The 20,000-nt window shown below is 44.9% G+C and overlaps 1 protein-coding gene across 1 annotated transcript in view; it reads right to left on the bottom strand.

Moving 5' to 3' along the window:
- The window catches only part of dlg4a (discs, large homolog 4a (Drosophila)), a 73,790-nt gene that overhangs the window by 4,943 nt on the left and 48,847 nt on the right, over positions 1-20,000 (bottom strand). Inside the window, exons 3-17 of the mRNA XM_030792347.1 lie at positions 13,876-13,929; positions 13,672-13,722; positions 13,185-13,309; positions 10,899-11,068; positions 10,624-10,760; positions 9,652-9,796; positions 8,703-8,841; positions 4,804-4,960; positions 4,203-4,305; positions 3,943-4,057; positions 2,352-2,528; positions 2,098-2,144; positions 1,923-1,940; positions 651-698; positions 329-430 (exon numbers count right to left, since the gene is read on the bottom strand). Coding sequence (XP_030648207.1) covers positions 329-430; positions 651-698; positions 1,923-1,940; positions 2,098-2,144; positions 2,352-2,528; positions 3,943-4,057; positions 4,203-4,305; positions 4,804-4,960; positions 8,703-8,841; positions 9,652-9,796; positions 10,624-10,760; positions 10,899-11,068; positions 13,185-13,309; positions 13,672-13,722; positions 13,876-13,929 — 1,588 coding nt within the window. The remainder of the gene's footprint in view (positions 1-328; positions 431-650; positions 699-1,922; positions 1,941-2,097; positions 2,145-2,351; positions 2,529-3,942; positions 4,058-4,202; positions 4,306-4,803; positions 4,961-8,702; positions 8,842-9,651; positions 9,797-10,623; positions 10,761-10,898; positions 11,069-13,184; positions 13,310-13,671; positions 13,723-13,875; positions 13,930-20,000) is intronic.

The following is a 20,000-nucleotide window of genomic DNA, read 5'->3' as shown; positions in this document are numbered from 1 at the left end:
TGATGAGTCATTACGCTAAAACACAGGGACATAATGAGAATCTGGGTCTGGGAGATGACCTCATCCAAATGAGACAGAGGCGACAGGGCGGTGTTGCCACCACCATGAGACACTAGGGTAGGGTGATGATGTCATCATAATGAGACAGAGACTGTTCAGTGTTCACATTAGTCCATGGTTGCTGTGCAGTGCTGCACAGTCAAAACTATTCTCATTCCACAGAACTAAGCGTTTATCATCTATGGCTCAGATTATGTCAATCATGTCAATCAGTCTGTCTGTACTGGCCAATCAGCGTGTGGGGAAAGGCAGGCTGGGTGGGACTTACGGGGCACACAGGAGCCGAACTTGTCTGGAAACTCTGACAGCAGGTCATCGTTCACTCTGTCCTTCACTGGACCCAAAATAATGATAGGCCTCGCGTAGTGTACTGTGGGGAGGAGGTGAGAGAGAGAGAGAGAGAGAGAGAGAGAGTATTATTGAAAGAAATTAAATGAGGATAAATGGAGCATGAATGACAAAGGAAGGTGAGAGAGAGAAATGAAAAGATAAGGAAGGAAGAGAAAAAACAAAAAGAGAGCAAACGGATGGAAAAAAGCATTGAGAGTGATTTTATGATGAGTGACTGCATTCTCACCCTCCTCACTCACCTTCTATTTGTGTTACTGTCTCATAGCTGTGCGTGACCTCTTCTCTTCCTGAAAGAAACACACAACCCCGCACTGTCACTGCTGACCTGTCAGTCAAACTCACATCTGGAAAAATGTCTTCACTAGAGATGTGACGTTCTGTACCGACACCAAAACTGCAGTTCCCTAGTCCTCGTTTCAGTTTGCGATACATGTGTAATGAACCATGGATTTTTTTTTTTTCATCTCAACTCTTGTAAGTGATGTTTTTTTTCCCCCTATGAATGTGATGCCACATCAAAGGGAAAATATATTCATAATATACGAGAATAATCCCCCCTGTTTCTGGTTTTGATTATTAAGCAAATCGTTAATCATCATTTCAAGCTGGTACGCCTTTTCTTTTCGATTCTCACCGCGAGAAATCGCACGCGCCCAGCCTCTCATGCGGTGCGATTATGCTGTAACGGAGCGGTCGATTACAGCGGCTATGATAACAATGGCAGTTGAGCAACCATTTTAAATACCAACAAACATATGGTGTCATTGCTAAGACCATAAATAATGTATGTTATATATAAATATTTGAATCCATCTAAACAAATAAAACAGATCTACCCTGTAGGCGTCTCGAAGCGGGGACGTCGTTTGGCGTTTACTGAATTAGCATTGATCTGAGAGGTCAGGGCGGTCGGCCGTCGTTTTTGCTGTCGCGTGCGTCTTTTTCTGCTGAAATGGCATGAGAGAGCCACGGTGCAAAACTGCGGATTCTCCTGCCTCGTTCAAAATCAGCGATATGGCAGCGCGTTGGGTTTTCTCGTCAGTTACGACAACAGAAATCGTGCAATCATTTTCTTGATGAAGATGTTTAGATTTCCTCCGCTCAGAAGTTGAGTGAGAGTTCACTCACAGTGGAGAAGAGCCTTAACATAAATGTCTCTAGTTTCTCAAATTCTTTTTTCTATTTTTAAAGAAGAACTTTGAAAATAAAGATTGTTTTTTTTTTCACTCTCATTTTTGGAAAAGTGTCATCAGTGTTTCCTATTTGCTCTTTTGTGTTACATTTGTTTAAAAACAAGGAAAAACTTCAGTTCACTTTAGTTGGTTCACTTTTCTATCAGCTAAAGCTATGATACAAACCAAGCTGTGGCCCTGTAATCATAGTGCAAACCAAGTCATCGTCAGGGTGAACCGTTACACCTCCAGTCTTCATACTGATGTTTAAATGATTCATTAGTATCATGCTAATTGGATGTGTGTAGTCAGTGAGAGGCCTTGGCCAGTGTGGTTTACCTTGTGACCCAATGCTGTCTCGACTCCGGTCCTAAAGCCACACAAAAATACACGCTGTTAATAACCAGAGAGAATACATCCATATGACTGCTATAGGCAGGAGCATGGAGCGAATGCTCCTATGGAGAATGTGAACGTGTGAGATTGGGTAAAACCTGTGATAGAAACATAAGACCTACTCTGTCTTTTGACTTCAGCCGCGTCCACTCTTTCCTCTCCACTCTAAAGACAAAGACAAAACAAGAGGGAAAGAGAGATGATTCAGTGGGCCAGACAGTGGAGCAAAAAGAAAAGTGTAAACAGACAACCACAGACACACAGTCTCTCTGTCTCTCTCTCTCACAGACACATACACACGCACACACACACACACACACACACACACACACACGCACGCGCACACACACACACGCACATGCACACGCACACCTGCGTTTGCTTGGGATGAAGCCGATCTCCTCTGCCTCTCCCTGAGGACTGACTCGTCTGACCTGCCACCACTCCTCATCTCCACAGTCCAGCACGTGCAGCACGTCTCCAAACTTAAAACTGATGGCCTGACTCAGGAAGCCACAGTCTGCTGTCTTATCATAGTCAAACAAAGCCCTGACACAGGGGAAAACATCACAAACCACAAACTTCAACACCCCGCCACTGCTCTGCAATTATGTACCTGCAGTGTGGTTGTACAGCCCTGTGTGTAGTTGTGTACCTGATGTAAATCCTCTCTTTTGGGTTGTTGGTCAGTGTTTTATGGTTTTATGGTTACAAACATTTGTGTAGCTGTGTTTGTGGAGCTCTAAGTGAAGTTGTTTAGAGGTGTAAGTCATTGTTGTGTGGTTGTATAGAAGTGTAAATGTGTGTAGAGGTGTGAATGTGTAGGTGTAGACGTGTAAATGTGTGTAGAGGTGTGAATGTGTGTAAATGTGTTAATGTGTTTAAATGTGTTAATGTGTGTCGAGGTGTAAATGTGTGTAGAGGTGTGAATGTGTGTAAATGTGTTAATGTGTGTAAATGTGTAAATGTGTGTCGAGGTGTAAATGTGTGTAGAGGTGTGAATGTGTGTAGAGATGTTAATGTGTGTAGAGGTGTGAATGTGTTTAGAGATGTTAATGTGTGTAGAGGTGTGAATGTGTTTATGGGTGTAAATGTGTGTAGAGGTGTGAATGTGTGTATGGGTGTAAATGTGTGTAGATGCGTGAATGTGTGTAGAGGTGTTAATGTGTATAGATGTGTACATGTGTGTAAAGGTGTTAATGTGTGTAGAGGTGTGAATGTGTGTAAAGGTGTTAATGTGTGTAAATGTGTTAATGTGTATAGATGTGTACATGTGTGTAAATGTGTTAATGTGTGTCGAGGTGTAAATGTGTGTAAAGGTGTTAATGTGTGTAAAGGTGTTAATGTGTGTAAATGCGTTAATGTGTGTAGAGGTGTGAATGTGTGTAGAGGTGTTAATGTGTGTAGAGGTGTGAATGTGTGTAAAGGTGTTAATGTGTGTAAATGTGTTAATGTGTGTAGAGGTGTGAATGTGTGTAGAGGTGTAAATGTGTGTAGAGGTGTGAATGTGTGTAAAGGTGTTAATGTGTGTAAATGTGTTAATGTGTGTAAAGGTGTTAATGTGTGTAGAGGTGTGAATGTGTGTAAAGGCGTTAATGTGTGTAAATGTGTTAATGTGTGTAAAGGTGTGGATGTGTGTAGAGGTGTGAATGTGTGTAGAGGTGTTAATGTGTGTAAAGGTGTTAATGTGTGTAAAGGTGTTAATGTGTGTAGAGGTGTTAATGTGTGTAGAGGTGTGAATGTGTGTAGAGGTGTTAATGTGTGTAGAGGTGTGAATGTGTGTAGAGGTGTGAATGTGTGTAGATGTGTGAATGTGTGTAGAGGTGTTAATGTGTGTAGAGGTGTTAATGTGTGTAGAGGTGTGAATGTGTGTAGAGGTGTTAATGTGTGTAGAGGTGTTAATGTGTGTAGAGGTGTGAATGTGTGTAGAGGTGTGAATGTGTGTAGATGTGTAAATGTGTACCTGATGTAAAAGCCTCTCTTTGGGTTACTCCTCAGTGTGGTGGTACCTGAGCCCATACTGCTGTTCATTAGCTGTTCTCTCAGATCGTGAATCTTTGCCTCGAAACGACTATACTCTGAAAACACACACACACACACAGATAACACATAATGCCTGACATTTATCAGCACACCATGTTACTGTACATATTTATCTCTATGTGTGTGTGTGTGTGTGTATGTGTTTGTGTGTGTGTGTGTGTGTTTGTGTGTGTACCTTACCCTCTGGTCGGTATTGAGCGATGATGGTGACTGTTTGTCCAGCGTTCTTCAGAGCCGCGGCTGCTTGTTCATGTGTCGCCACACGCAGATCAACCCCATTCACCTGAATCATACAAACCCACAGGTCAACAGCAACATACGGTCATACTACCACGGCAACACTAAAGCATCATCCTACTGACACTACAGCAACATACGGTCATACTACCACGGCAACACTAAAGCATCATCCTACTGACACTACAGCAACATAACGGTCATATTACCACGGCAACACTAAAGCATCATCCTACTGACACTACAGAAACAGCAGCACATCACTGCAGAAACACATTACTGTGACATCACAGTACCTTTAAAAACAAATCACTGATCTCACTAATCTATGATTGTGACATCATTATACCATCACCACAACATAATGACAGTTACAGTAATATTAAATCACAGTGACAACACTGCCCCCCCCCTCTATATCACATTATTACCCCCAAATCTCTACAACCACTGTCCACTGTTACAGCCAATCACAGACACAAGGCTACAGCTTTCAGTTTACATGCATTCTGGCACTGTTGTGTGTGTGTGTGTGTTTTCTCACACTCAGTATCTGGTCTCCTTTGCGTAGTTCTCCGCTCAGGTCTGCGGGTCCTCCAGCCAGAATGAAAGAGATGAAGATCCCCTCACCATCCTCTCCTCCAACTATATTAAAACCCAGACCCGTAGAGCCACGGTGGACCACCACTCGCCTGGGCTCTCTGAGAGAGAGAGAGAGAGAGAGAGAGAGAGACAGACAGAGAGAGAGAGAGAGACAGAGAAAGAGAGAGAGAAAGCTTCTGTCTTTTAAGGTCTCCTTTGTTCACCAATAACAGAGAAAGGGAGACCGTTCCAAGTGAAAAATAAATAGATAAATAAATAAAACCCCGTCATCAGAGTGGCACAATGTTTAAATAAATAAATAAATAAATAAATACCACAGCATAAAAACTGGACTGCCAGCCCTCCATCCATTCTAGGCTCACAGATACATCTGTCACCCCCTACATCCTGAAAAGTGACTCGCCCATCACTCCCTACATCCTGAAAAGTGACATGCCCATCACTCCCAACATCCTGAAAAGTGACACTCCCATCACCCCCTACATCTTGAAAAGTGAACACGCCCATCCAACACGCCCATCACTCCCCATATCCTAAAAAATGAACACGCCCATCACCCCAGCTAAACTAACACCTATCCAAACATGCCGTGCTAACGTTAGCCTCTTAACTCCTTGTCCAGGTGTACTGTCTCACACCGGCGTTTGTTTATGCTAACTCATACTGGGTCACAAATCCAGCTAACATACAGGCAGAGAGAGCATGAGGTTCCTCCCCAACCCTGTTTCAGGTAAAATCACAAGCACAGTTCCATTAATACCACTAATAATGGTTAATATGGTATATTCACTCTTAAAACTCTCAAGAGAGCCTCACTCAGTTTATTAAAAAGTTTGACTCTGTCCACATCTCTATTAGGTGCATGAATATTAGCAAAAACAACTATAACATTTTTTTTTATTATTTCCGCTGTCACAATAAAAAGGCGACTATCTTACTCTAATTTTTGATACAATTTGGAGTTTTAAGTTTGATGAAAAGATAAGTGCAGCCCCTTAGATGTGACCCATGACTAAGACCACACTCACCTGCCCACCACAACCCCAACTCTACCTCAACCTCTTTATCATTATGTTTTGTTAAAGTGTAACGTGTGTAGAGTCCTTTAGTCTGATAAACTCAGATAACACAGCCCGTTTCCCTCTGTCCCTGGCCCTGTTTATGTCTGAGGTCCCACCAGTGATACTTCCACAGAGAAAGAGGAAGAAAAGGCTGGAAGACAGAAGAGACTTATGAAGTAAACCAAACACCCATGTACATTTATTTAACAAACCTTTTAAACCTTTCATGCAGTTCTTTCATGCACATATCTTTTGCACTGAGAATGACTGTTATGCACCTCCTCAGCCAAAACTTCTTCTGTCAACTCAGAATATCATATTCAACATTTTCTAGCACCATCAATGTCAACACAACAACTATTCCCAGATCAGGAAAGAAATTGCAAACGTCAACAGTTTTTCGTTTTGTTTTATTTGAAAAACCATTGATTTCTTCAACAGATTAAAGTGCTCCCTCATTGAATGGACTACAAGAGACATCAGAAATATCAGATCATTTTTCCACATCCTCCATAAGCTCCACCACAGTGTCAGTCACCTCTGAAGGCCCACCATCACCACCTCTCATTCTCTCAGACTTTAGCTCTGCACTACTGCATGTCACCACACTGCTCTCACAACCAGCCTGTCACTGATCACCACCCTCTGACTGCTCTCACAACCAGCCTATCGCTGATCACCACCCTCTGACTGCTCTCACAACCAGCCTATCGCTGATCACCACCCTCTGACTGCTCTCACAACCAGCCTGTCACTGTTCACCACCCTTTGACTGTTCTCACAACCAGCCTATCACTGATCACCACCCTCTGACTGTTCCCACAACCAGCCTGTCACTGTTCACCACCCTCTGACTGCTCTCACAACCAGCCTGTCACTGTTCACCACCCTCTGACTGCTCTCACAACCAGCCTGTCACTGTTCACCACCCTCTGACTGCTCTCACAACCAGCCTGTCACTGATCACCACACTGTTCCCACAACCAGCCTGTCACTGATCACCACCCTCTGACTGTTCTCACAACCAGCCTGTCACTGATCACCACACTGCTCTCACAACCAGCCTGTCACTGATCACCACCCTCTGCCTCAGGGTCATCGCTCTCCTCCTGATTTTCACTCACCTCTTCGACTGAAGAATGCCCCTATGACCCTACGATGACCCCTACCACCACTGAAACAGAGAGATGTCCAGTCTGGGACACCTCCTCAGCCGACCTATCTTCTGAATTCAGCCCCTTCTTCTTTTTCATGCAGGCAGTGAATCTCCCATGGCCAACACTGCATCACTCAAAATGGCACAAACTCTCACTGGCTGTCTGGTTGTGAAAACCATGTACGAATTCCACCATCATTCAGGTGAGAAGACAGTGTCGTGACAGGTATGTTTCTAGAAACATAAGCCGCTGAGAGATGGGACATGCTTTAGTGCATCATTCTTACATTTCAAGCAGATCGATTTCATCGCACTTGCAAACTTGCCAAAGTGCCTGGACATATTCTCAACTGCTTCGTTCTTAATAAACGACAGAACATCAACTGACAGCAGCTACAAAAGTCTCCGCCCCCCAGATACCATCCTCTATCACTTCACTGACAGGATTTTCATTTTTTACAAGTACAACCACAGTTTTATCAAGATGCTGAATCAATATTCTCATAACCGACTTTCTCTCAAACCACCATTAGAAACATCAGCGACTAGAGCACTGGATGCTGAGACACATATAAAGCATTACAGAGACAGAGAGACAGCATAATCCCTATAGGCCTATGGGCTACACTGTACTCAAAACCCACCGAACCACAACCCGCTACTCCAACTAACCAAAGTGACAAAGAATAAAGGGAAGATAGCAAAAAACATTCATACACAGCGCAGTCATTGACCACACACTCACACATCCTGCCACTTATAGAGAGAGAGAGAAGGGGAGGGGGAGACAGAGAGAGGGAGGGAGACAGAGAGAGAGACGGAGGGGGGAGAGAGAGAGACAGAGAGGGAGAGAGAGAGACAGAGGGGGAGAGAGAGAGAGAGAGAGAGAGAGAGACAGAGGGGGAGAGAGAGAGAGAGAGACAGAGATGGAGAGAGAGAGACAGAGGGGGGGAGAGAGACAGAGAGAAAGAAAGAGGGAATAGAGAGAGAGGGAGCGAGAGAGACAGAGAGGGAGCGAGAGAGACAGAGGGGGAGAGAGAGAGAGAGGGGGGGAGAGAGAGAGAGAGAGAGAGATGGAGAGAGAGAGACAGAGGGGGGGAGAGAGACAGAGAGAAAGAAAGAGGGAATAGAGAGAGAGGGAGCGAGAGAGACAGAGAGGGAGCGAGAGAGACAGAGGGGGAGAGAGAGAGAGAGGGGGGGGGGAGAGAGAGAGAGAGAGAGAGACAGAGAGAGGGAGAGAGAGAGAGAGAGAGAGACAGAGGGGAGAGAGAGAGAAAGAGAGAGAGAGAGACAGACAGACAGAGAGAGAGAGATAGAGAGTGAGAGAGAGAGAGACAGAGGGGAGAGAGAGAGAGAGAGAGAGAGAGACAGACAGACAGAGAGAGAGAGATAGAGAGTGAGAGAGAGAGAGAGACAGAGGGGGGAGGGGGGGCAGAGAGAGGGAGGGAGACAGAGTGAGAGAGAGAGAGAGATGTGAGTTCTGTGAGGGCAGAAGGTGAGAGAATGAACGGGACAAGCAGGGAGTCAGAGAAGACACTGGGCCTAAACACAGATACAGACAGATGAAAAAGAGAAAAAGAGAGAGAAAAAGAAAGACACATCTGAGTCACTGTGCTCTGTTACCTGGTCAGGTCCTCGTCTCCCATCATGCCGTGCAGCACAGGTGAGAAGCGGCTGGGTGAGGTGGGTGTGAGGGCTTGTGGATAATCAGAGCCCAGGTAGTTTGGGTGGCTGAGATCTGTGTCCATATGGGAGGAATACGCTAAACACAGAGAGAGAGAGAGAGAGAGAGAGAGAGAGAGAGAGAGAGAGAGAGAGAGAGAGAGAGAGAGAGAGAGAGAAATGAAACATCTCTCTTAATATCTATCCAGGGCTGCAGGATACAGGGTAAATACACAATATGTGTGATAATCTTGTTGGACATTGCAAGGGTAATATGCCATAAAACAAAGATTAAAGTGTTTAATTTCAGTGTGTTTCTGATTGGACGTGCTGCAGGTATAGACACTGAAAATGAATAGATTGTGTTTGCTGTGTAATGAAACCAAAATAATTTCAAACTATCTTTCAAGTTTAGTTAACACCCACCACATTTTGCACAGAATTTGCATATGTGAACAGTCATTTCTTTAATATGCAGTATGTTGTCGAATGACAGACGTATTTCTGTTCTTCGGTACCAGCTCTCTGGCCGCTGCTCCACTCACACCTGCAGTCTCAGTGTTGTGTTTCAGGACTACTCATCTGAGTAGAGTGTGGCTTGACTTTTCTCCTGGTTTGTTTTTTGTCTTTGCATTTCCCTCCCTTTCTGCATGTCCCACCCAGTCATCTTTATCTTTAATAAAACAGTAGCTATACAATTTTTTTTTCTAGTGGAGACCATGATTTTGACCCCAGTTTGACAAGGCTTCCCCAGCAGAGCAGTGTCCTTTCAGCAAGTTGTCTTTTTAAGATCTCAAACACACACACACACACACACAGACACACTCATACACACAGAGACACATACCACACACACACACACACACACACACACTCGTACACAGACAGGCAGGCTGGTAGTGTGACGTACTGCTGGTGAGGTCTGGTGGGTTGTAGCTGTTAGTCAGATAGAGGTTGTTGGGTTTGGCCACTCTCAGGTAGACGACCTCGGCCGTGTTCTTCAGGGCTCCCACTGCGTCCTCATGCATCACGTCCTCCAGACACACATTATTCACCTGGAGTGGGATTAACACGCACACACCCCGGTTAACACCCTCAGTCACAACCAGATTACCATTCACACTCCGATTAGGATTAAGACTGGCACAAAAAATTGGGAAGGAGATTAACACTCAAAATCAGCATTAAGATTAGAACTAATGGCCAAATTAGGATTAAGACAAAAAAGGTCAGATTAGGGCCGTTTTCATGTTTTCTAAATTAGCGTTGTAAAGGGCACTGTCCTCTCCTCCCGGGAATAAACTGGCCGACCAGATAGAAAGCCCACAGCAATACAATGAACTGGGTCAAGAAACCAGTGAAAGGGAAGGTAGGGTAAAAAGAAATCACAGCCAGGTGTAGTGCAAGTGGTGACTGAATGTGCCGCACTTCAAATACTTGATTACTGATTATTGATTACTGATTATTATGACTGAACCTGATGTCTCTCCCACCTTAGCACATGCTTTAGAAACCTGATCTGTGTTTTGTCCCTGTGTTTCAGTGCTAGAGTTCACATTTCCCTGACATTGTCTCCCGAAGCACTCAAGGCCCAGGGTTTCTCATTATTCTTGGTAATGTTTTGACACATGACCGAAGTGAACTGCAATTCCTCTTTTGTCCAGTAGCTGTCAGTGTTGTACTGTGTATCAAACTGGGCAGTGTGTGGCCCTAAGGGCTCACACAGAACTCAGCAGGACTCTATTGCTATTACAACATAACATGGCCTGATCTCTCAATCTCTCTCCTTCTCTCTCTCTCTCTCTCTCCCTCTCTCTCTGTATGTGTGCACTGTCTAATAGTTTTTGTAAGTGTGTGTGTGTGTGTGTTTGTGTTCACTCACTGCCAGTATCTTATCCCCAATCTGTAGTCTTCCATCTTTGTGTGCAGCACCTCCTTCTATAATCTTAGTGACATAGATGCTGTTGTCTCCTGGGATGTGCTGATTTCCTACACCCCCTGCTATACTAAAACCCAGACCTGAGACAGACAGGAGACAGACAGACAGACAGACGAGAGACAAGCAAGTTTATTCAGAGAGTTTACATGCTCATTTCTTAAAATACATTTGTAAAAAACACACCTCACGCATAAACTAGCAAACACACACACACACACCTTTTGGGCCTTTGATGAGTTTGATCTCTGTGACTTTCTCGGCGACAGGCTTTCTGCGTAGAACGTAGAGTCTGACGATGGCCCCGGCCTCTTTCAGGGCTTCCACTGCCTGACTGTGTGTCACCTCCCTCACGTCCACATCATTCACAAACAGAATACTGTCATTCACTCTGGCAGACAGACAGACACACAGATAGACCGACAGACAGGCAGACAGACAGTCAGAGAGAGAGACAGATAATTATTACCACACCACAGTTTTGTTAAGTCTTCCTTGCGTCAGGTACAGCTGAAGGGTTGCACTGAGCATGTCCACAGACATGTATGTTCAAAGAGAATGATGTATTTACACTGGAGGTCTGACAGGGGAATTTTCAGACAGTCCCTAACAAGCTCTACCTACTGGAGCTCTCTGCCACACAAAGCAGCCACTACATGTCTGTGACATAAGTCCACTCTAACCCAAACAGAACCATGAATTGAACACTAAAGCCGAGAAAACGTGGTGTTAATTCACAGCAGTTTGTCTCTAAACCTCTAATGTCTATGACCAAAAGGTCTTAAAAACCACATTAGACCTTCATCAATACCAAACCCTACTCACACCAGACCCGCCCTTCAACTCAAACCAGTACACCAGACACGCTATTCAACTCAAACCAATACACCAGACACGCTATTCAACTCAAACCAATACACCAGACACACTATTCAACTCAAACCAGTACACCAGACACACTATTCAACTCAAACCAGTACACCAGACACACTATTCAACTCAAACCAGTACACCAGACACACTATTCAACTCAAACCAGTACACCAGACACGCTATTCAACTCAAACCAATACACCAGACACACTATTCAACTCAAACCAGTACACCAGACACGCTATTCAACTCAAACTGATATTCTTCTGCATTAAACAGCAGTCAAATCTGCGATCTAATCATGTCTATCATCACATGCCAGGACAATGTGCTATCTAAACACATGTAATATCAAACACCACTCAAACCTGCTACCTAAACACACCTACCAATGCATTAATATCTTCAGAGACATGAGCTAATCAGGCCTGCAGACCTGAGACTAGAGCAGAGAAACAGCAGAAAAAAGTCTGAAATTTCACTAGGGACAACATTAAAACAGGGTTTGAACTCAGAGGCAGAGATTACCGATGGGCAGAGCCTTCAGACCATGATTGTAATGAATATTCAAATTCACTTTCATCCTTGTGCATTTCCTAATGTGCTCTTAAAGTTCAGAGCCAGGAGAGCGACAGAGCGGAGAAGCTCAAGAGAAGCCGTGTTTGGTCTTGATGAACAGGAGAGAGGGAGTTTCTCTAAAGCCCAAAACAGGAGGAAAGATAAGAGATCTGATGGAGTCCAGCTGGTCCTCAGTCTGTTGTGCAGTATTCATGAACAGCTTTCAACTTTTATGTGCAGTAACATCCCAGATGCGTTTTTTCAGAAATCACAGTTGGGTCTGTTTGTCTCAGCACAGAGAGAGAGAAAGTGAGAAACGTGTGTGTGTGTGTGTGTGTGTGTGTGTGTGTGTGTGTGTCTGTGTGTGTGTGTGTGTCTGTGTGTGTGTGTGTGTCTCTGTGTGCGTGTGTGTGTGTGCGTGTGTGTGTGCGTGTCTGTGTGCGTGTCTGTGTGTGTGTCTGTGTGTGTGTGTCTGTGTGTATCTCTGTCTGTGTGTGTGCGTGTGTGTGTGTTTCTGTGTGTGTGTGTCTGTGTGTATCTCTGTCTGTGTGTGTGCGTGTGTGTGTGTTTCTGTGTGTGTGTGTCTGTGTGTATCTCTGTCTGTGTGTGTGTGTGTGTGTAATTCTGCGTGTGTGTGTGTGTGTGTGTGTGAGGAGGTGCCTAAGGCTGGTGAAAGGAGGAGGTTTCAGTGCAGACAGGATGAGGTGGGCTATATTTAGATCTCCAAATGCTCTATCTAATGGCTGGACTCTCTCTTTTGCACTCTTTCTCTAATTTTCCATTTGCCGGAGCCATAATTAGGCTCATTTCTCTATGCCAGTCCTCTCTCTGAGCTGTCTCCCTCCTCCTGCCTCACTCTGCCTGTCTGTCCTCCTTACCCTCTCTCTGCCTGTCTGTCCTCCTCTCTCACTCTAACCCATTCACAGCTCTTCATTCTTCCTTCTTTCCTTCACCTTGTCTGATCTCTCTGTCTCTTTCTCTGATGATACAGGAAACACTGAGGAACACCATCCATTAACTGAAGCCCCAGGCTGCCCAGCTGTGAGTGTGTGTGTGTGTGTGTGTGTGTGTTTTACCTTAGTCTGCCGTCCTGTGCAGCTGCTCCTCCAGGTATGATTTTGGTGATGAAGATACTTGGATCATCTCCAACATGAGGGTTATCAGTCCCCCCAGCAATACTGAACCCCAGACCAGAGTTACCCTGCACACACACCATACACATACATATACACACACACACGCACACCATACACACACACACACACACACCATACACACGCACGCACACACACACACGCACGCACGCATACACACACACGCACACACACACACACACACGCACACAGACACGCACACACACGCACGCGCACACACACACACGCGCACGCACAAACACGCACACACACACGCACGCGCACACGTGCACACACCCACACACACGCACACACACACACACACACACACACACACGCATGCACACAGACATAAACATAATGTTGCAATTCACTAGAGGAGACAAATAAATATTAAATTGGTTAAAGAAGAATGTAATAATTATCTTACTCTCTCCAGAGTGATCTCCTCATACTCTATCTCCCCTTCTGTTCCATTAACCTGAAACACACACACACACACACACACACACACACACACACACACACACACACACACACACACACACGTAGTGTTTAAGATATGGACCACTGGCTTTGTTCTTGCTGCACTAGAATAGGTCAGTAATGTAGTCAGTTTTTGTGTAATACTTACATAGGGCGAGCCATCTAATGTATCCGTGTTGACAACCACTGGAGGGGAATTTGCCTGCAGAGAGAGAGAGACAGAGAGAAAGAGAGAGAGAGAGAGAGAGAGAGAGAGAAGAGAGAGAGAAAGAGAGAGGGGCTAAATATCCAGCGCAGACTTTATTAAGGAGTCGAGGTGAGATGCCTGAACAAGCAATTTACACTTATATTTACACAAACACACACCAGTTCCCTCAGCTAGGATTACAGCTCTTTCGCACGTATCATGTGCACTCACACACAGACCCAAACACACAAACACACACACACACACACACACACACACACACTACAAAGAGTCACTGAATTATTGAACAGATAAATGCGAAATAGTCTTGAGTCTATGTTGTGTGATTGGCATAAATCTCAGAGTAGCATTCACATGCTCAACACTATTGCCCTGAATACAATCCACAGACCATGTCTACAGAACAGAGAATTTCCATTATGTGAGCAATGTAATATGAACTACACATACATACAAGTTGAAGACTGTAGGTTTTAGTTGTAGAATAAGTTCTGGAATGTTTGCTTGTGTTATAGAATGAGGGACTGGATTTTAGAATGAGATTCTAGAATAGAATCCTGGCCCACAACCCTGTGAGAAACATGCTCCATTTCACTGAGCGATGGAGATTAGCTCAACAGAGTATGACAAACCAGCACATGACCAACAAGGCCTAGAACACACAACAGACACAACTCTTTTCCTCTCTATCTCTCTCCCTGTCCCCGTGTGTGTGCCATAGTGTGTGTGTATGAGATAGAAGCTGATACTACTCAGTATAACAGAGTGAAATAAGATAAATTATTTCCACTCAGAAAGCATTATGAAAGTGTGTTTTCCAGAGTGGGAGAGTGAAATAGGGAGAGAGAGAGAGAGAGAGAGAGAGAATGTTTCTGTAGGAGAGAGGGATTATGCCTGTGTGAGAGAAAGAGAGAGAGAGTGAGTGTCAGGGACAGAGAGAGCCACAGAATGAAAGAGGGAGATAAAGAGAAAAGTGGGAGCTCTGAAGGTTGGATTAATGCATATTGAGTGGGCGGAGGTACAGCCACACACTTCTCCCTCTCCAACTCACACCTCTCTCCTTTTCTCACTTTTACTCATTCCCGTTTTTTTCCCTAATCAGTGAATTTCTCCACACCCATCATTTTCCCACACAGAGGAGGGGAGACTCTGAGAGGAACAGGCTGGTCCTCCTTTTCTCCATCTCCTCTCTTCTCCAGTTTGGTTTGCTTCACCAGCATTTATACACTTCAGTCGGAGTGGTACCAAACTGTCACAGTAATAAAAATGAAATCAAAGCACACATACAAGTGCATTCTCTTCATTTCTGATCATTTCTCTCTTTCTCCCTATTGTGTGTTGTGTGTTTTGTGTGTATCTGTGTGTGTTGTTGGGTTTGGTATGGTATGTGTGTGTGTTTGTGTGTGTGTGTGTGTGTGTGTATACATCACCATCCTGTGACCTAATTAACCCTGAGACACTACACTACACACTACACTACACATCACAATTCTCTCTCATACCCTTTTCTCCTCCTTTCCTTTGCTCATCTCTGTTTGCTGGTATGGTGATGCTAGAGCACGGCTCTGTGGCCTGGAGGAGGGGGACTGTCTCCATGGTTACCAGGATTTCCACAATGATGATGTTCTGTGTAATGTGTGTGATGTGAGGAGACAGAGGGAGACTAAAACCCAGTTTCTCCGCTAGCTTATGTAATACACACACACACGCGCACACACACACACGCACACACACACACACACACACACACACACACACACACACACACACACACACACACACACACAATAACTAACACAATCTCTCTACACATGCTCCATACAGCGAATGGAAAAGAGCTAACCCAAGCACAATATTAGGGTGCACATAGGGAATTAACAGCCAGAGGTTCTCCAGCAATATCAGAGCAGAAAATTGCACATCTGTTTCTCTGTAAGTAAACACTGTTTGTTCATTTATTATTAATTCATCGCTAATGGCGGAGAAAAGGGAGTAGCATTCTGTTCTTATGCACAATGACTCTCTCTCTCTCGCTCTCTTTCTCTCTCTTTTTTCTGATGTAGAGTGAATATGCTGAGCAGACAGAGATGGGCGCCTGCAGGCATGATGTCATTTCCCCCCGAAAAACAATTGGCAGTTGGTGGTCAGAGATCCTCTCTTTGTCAGCAGATCCAGTCATGGGGACACAGATACAGAGACACACACACAGACAGTCAGACAGACAGACGTTCCGAGACACAGACAAACAGACATACAGACTACACACAGGCAAATAGACAGACAGACAGACATACAGACTACACACAGGCAAATAGACAGACAGACAGACATACAGACTACACACAGGCAAATAGACAGACAGACAGACATACAGACTACACACAGGCAAATAGGCAGACAGACAGACTACACACACAAAAGATTAAATTTAGACTGCAGAAAAGAGACACCCCCCCCTCACACACACACACACATTAGATGCTGATAAAAATTGGGAGAAAATCCTGCTGATTTGGCTGGAAAAAGTAATAAGGGCTTCTCAAAGCCGTAGCTGTGATTTCCTCAAAGACGGTTTTAATATGTGTGGAGAAGACGTTTATTTTAAAACTACAAAATAGCCTTTGGCACTTCAACAACTTTTCCTTCTCTTTCTACTCACTGTTTCCCTCACTCTCCCCCTGTTTCACTGAGGGGGAACATCTGTCCTTTTCAAACACTCTCTGTTCATCCTACCTCTCCCACTCTCTCTCTCTCTGCTCCAGACCAGACTCATTAAGATAGCTCGTTAGGCTTCTAATTTATCCCCGTCAGAGAGAGAAAGAGAGAGAGAGAGAGAGAGAGAGAGAGAGAGAGAGGGGGGTATAAATAGCCCTCTTTGCAGTTTTGCAGCAGTTCTTTCAGAACAGATGCACTGTAATGTTGGGTTTAATGCAAACAGGACAAGCATTATTCATTAAGCTCTGTGAACCAGCGCAAACACAACTTGTGCGAGTGTAAGTGTATGTGTATGTGCTTGATCAACACTCTCACACAGACTGACGGAAAAGCACATGATAACTTGATGATTTCTCCATGCTTAAGTCCTTAAAGTCCTTATGATCTCTTACATTGCTGGGTTTACGGTGTATAAGAGAGAAAATGTGTAGTGTTTTTGGTTTAGGATGTATGGAAGAGGAGGTGTGTTGTGTGTTGGGTCTCTAGTGTATGTAAGAGGAGGTGCATGGTGTGGTGGGTTTATGGTGTATGGAAGAGGAGGTGCATGGTGTGGTGGGTTTATGGTGTATGGAAGAGGAGGTGCATGGTGTGGTGGGTTTATGGTGTATGGAAGAGGAGGTGTGTAGTATGTTGGGATTCTAGCGTATGGAAGAGGAGGTGTGTAGTATGTTGGGTTTCTAGTGTATGGAAGAGGAAGTGTATAGTATGTTGGGTTTATGGTGAAGGAAAGAGGAGGTGTGTGGCATGTTGGGATTCTAGCGTATGGAAGAGGAGGTGTATACTGTGTTGGGTTTCTAGTATATGGAAGAGGAGGTGTGTGGTGTGTGCTGTGTTGGGTTTATGGTGTATGGAAGAGGAGGTGTATAGCGTGTTGGGTTTATGGTGTATGGAAGAGGAGGTGTAAAGCGTGTTGGGTTTATGGTGTATGGAAGAGGAGGTGTGTAGCGTGTTGGGTTTATGGTGTATGGAAGAGGAGGTGTAAAGCGTGTTGGGTTTATGGTGTATGGAAGAGGAGGTGTGTAGCGTGTTGGGTTTATGGTGTATGGAAGAGGAGGTGTGTAGCGTGTTGGGTTTATGGTGTATGGAAGAGGAGGTGTGTAGCGTGTTGGGTTTATGGTGTATGGAAGAGGAGGTGTATAGCGTGTTGGGTTTATGGTGTATGGAAGAGGAGGTGTATAGCGTGTTGGGTTTATGGTGTATGGAAGAGGAGGTGTGTAGCGTGTTGGGTTTATGGTGTATGGAAGAGGAGGTGTGTAGCGTGTTGGGTTTATGGTGTATGGAAGAGGAGGTGTGTAGCGTGTTGGGTTTATGGTGTATGGAAGAGGAGGTGTGTAGCGTGTTGGGTTTATGGTGTATGGAAGAGGAGGTGTGTAGCGTGTTGGGTTTATGGTGTATGGAAGAGGAGGTGTGTAGCGTGTTGGGTTTATGGTGTATGGAAGAGGAGGTGTACAGCGTGTTGGGTTTATGGTGTATGGAAGAGGAGGTGTACAGCGTGTTGGGTTTATGGTGTATGGAAGAGGAGGTGTACAGCGTGTTGGGTTTATGGTGTATGGAAGAGGAGGTGTACAGCGTGTTGGGTTTATGGTGTATGGAAGAGGAGGTGTACAGCGTGTTGGGTTTATGGTGTGTGGAAGAGGAGATGTATAGCGTGTTGGGTTTATGGTGTATGGAAGAGGAGGTGTGTAGCGTGTTGGGTTTATGGTGTATGGAAGAGGAGGTGTGTAGCGTGTTGGGTTTATGGTGTATGGAAGAGGAGGTGTGTAGCGTGTTGGGTTTATGGTGTATGGAAGAGGAGGTGTACAGCGTGTTGGGTTTATGGTGTATGGAAGAGGAGGTGTACAGCGTGTTGGGTTTATGGTGTATGGAAGAGGAGGTGTACAGCGTGTTGGGTTTATGGTGTATGGAAGAGGAGGTGTACAGCGTGTTGGGTTTATGGTGTATGGAAGAGGAGGTGTACAGCGTGTTGGGTTTATGGTGTGTGGAAGAGGAGATGTATAGCGTGTTGGGTTTATGGTGTATGGAAGAGGAGGTGTGTAGCGTGTTGGGTTTATGGTGTATGGAAGAGGAGGTGTGTAGCGTGTTGGGTTTATGGTGTATGGAAGAGGAGGTGTGTAGCGTGTTGGGTTTATGGTGTATGGAAGAGGAGGTGTGTAGCGTGTTGGGTTTATGGTGTATGGAAGAGGAGGTGTGTAGCGTGTTGGGTTTATGGTGTATGGAAGAGGAGGTGTGTAGCGTGTTGGGTTTATGGTGTATGGAAGAGGAGGTGTACAGCGTGTTTGGGTTTATGGTGTATGGAAGAGGAGGTGTACAGCGTGTTGGGTTTATGGTGTATGGAAGAGGAGGTGTATAGCGTGTTGGGTTTATGGTGTATGGAAGAGGAGGTGTACAGCGTGTTGGGTTTATGGTGTATGGAAGAGGAGGTGTACAGCGTGTTGGGTTTATGGTGTGTGGAAGAGGAGATGTATAGCGTGTTGGGTTTTGTGGTGTATGGAAGAGGAGGTGTGTAGCGTGTTGGGTTTATGGTGTATGGAAGAGGAGGTGTGTAGCGTGTTGGGTTTATGGTGTATGGAAGAGGAGGTGTGTAGCGTGTTGGGTTTATGGTGTATGGAAGAGGAGGTGTACAGCGTGTTGGGTTTATGGTGTATGGAAGAGGAGGTGTACAGCGTGTTGGGTTTATGGTGTATGGAAGAGGAGGTGTACAGCGTGTTGGGTTTATGGTGTATGGAAGAGGAGGTGTACAGCGTGTTGGGTTTATGGTGTGTGGAAGAGGAGATGTATAGCGTGTTGGGTTTATGGTGTATGGAAGAGGAGGTGTGTAGCGTGTTGGGTTTATGGTGTATGGAAGAGGAGGTGTGTAGCGTGTTGGGTTTATGGTGTATGGAAGAGGAGGTGTGTAGCGTGTTGGGTTTATGGTGTATGGAAGAGGAGGTGTGTAGCGTGTTGGGTTTATGGTGTATGGAAGAGGAGGTGTATAGCGTGTTGGGTTTATGGTGTATGGAAGAGGAGGTGTATAGCGTGTTGGGTTTATGGTGTATGGAAGAGGAGATGTATAGTGTGTTGGGTTTATGGTGTATGGAAGAGGAGATGTATAGTGTGGTGGGTTTACAGTGTATGGAAGAGGAGGTGTATAGTGTGTTGGGTTTATGGTGTATGGAAGAGGAGATGTATAGTGTGTTGGGTTTATGGTGTATGGAAGAGGAGATGTATAGTGTGTTGGGTTTATGGTGTATGGAAGAGGAGATGTATAGTGTGGTGGGTTTACAGTGTATGGAAGAGGAGGTGTATAGCGTGTTGGGTTTATGGTGTATGGAAGAGGAGGTGTATAGCGTGTTGGGTTTATGGTGTATGGA

Source organism: Chanos chanos, chromosome 15, assembly GCF_902362185.1.
Source record: "Chanos chanos chromosome 15, fChaCha1.1, whole genome shotgun sequence".
Classification (NCBI taxonomy): Eukaryota; Metazoa; Chordata; class Actinopteri; order Gonorynchiformes; family Chanidae; genus Chanos; species Chanos chanos.
The sequence above is the reverse complement of the archived record's forward strand: the minus strand, read 5'-3'. Positions and strand labels throughout refer to the sequence as shown.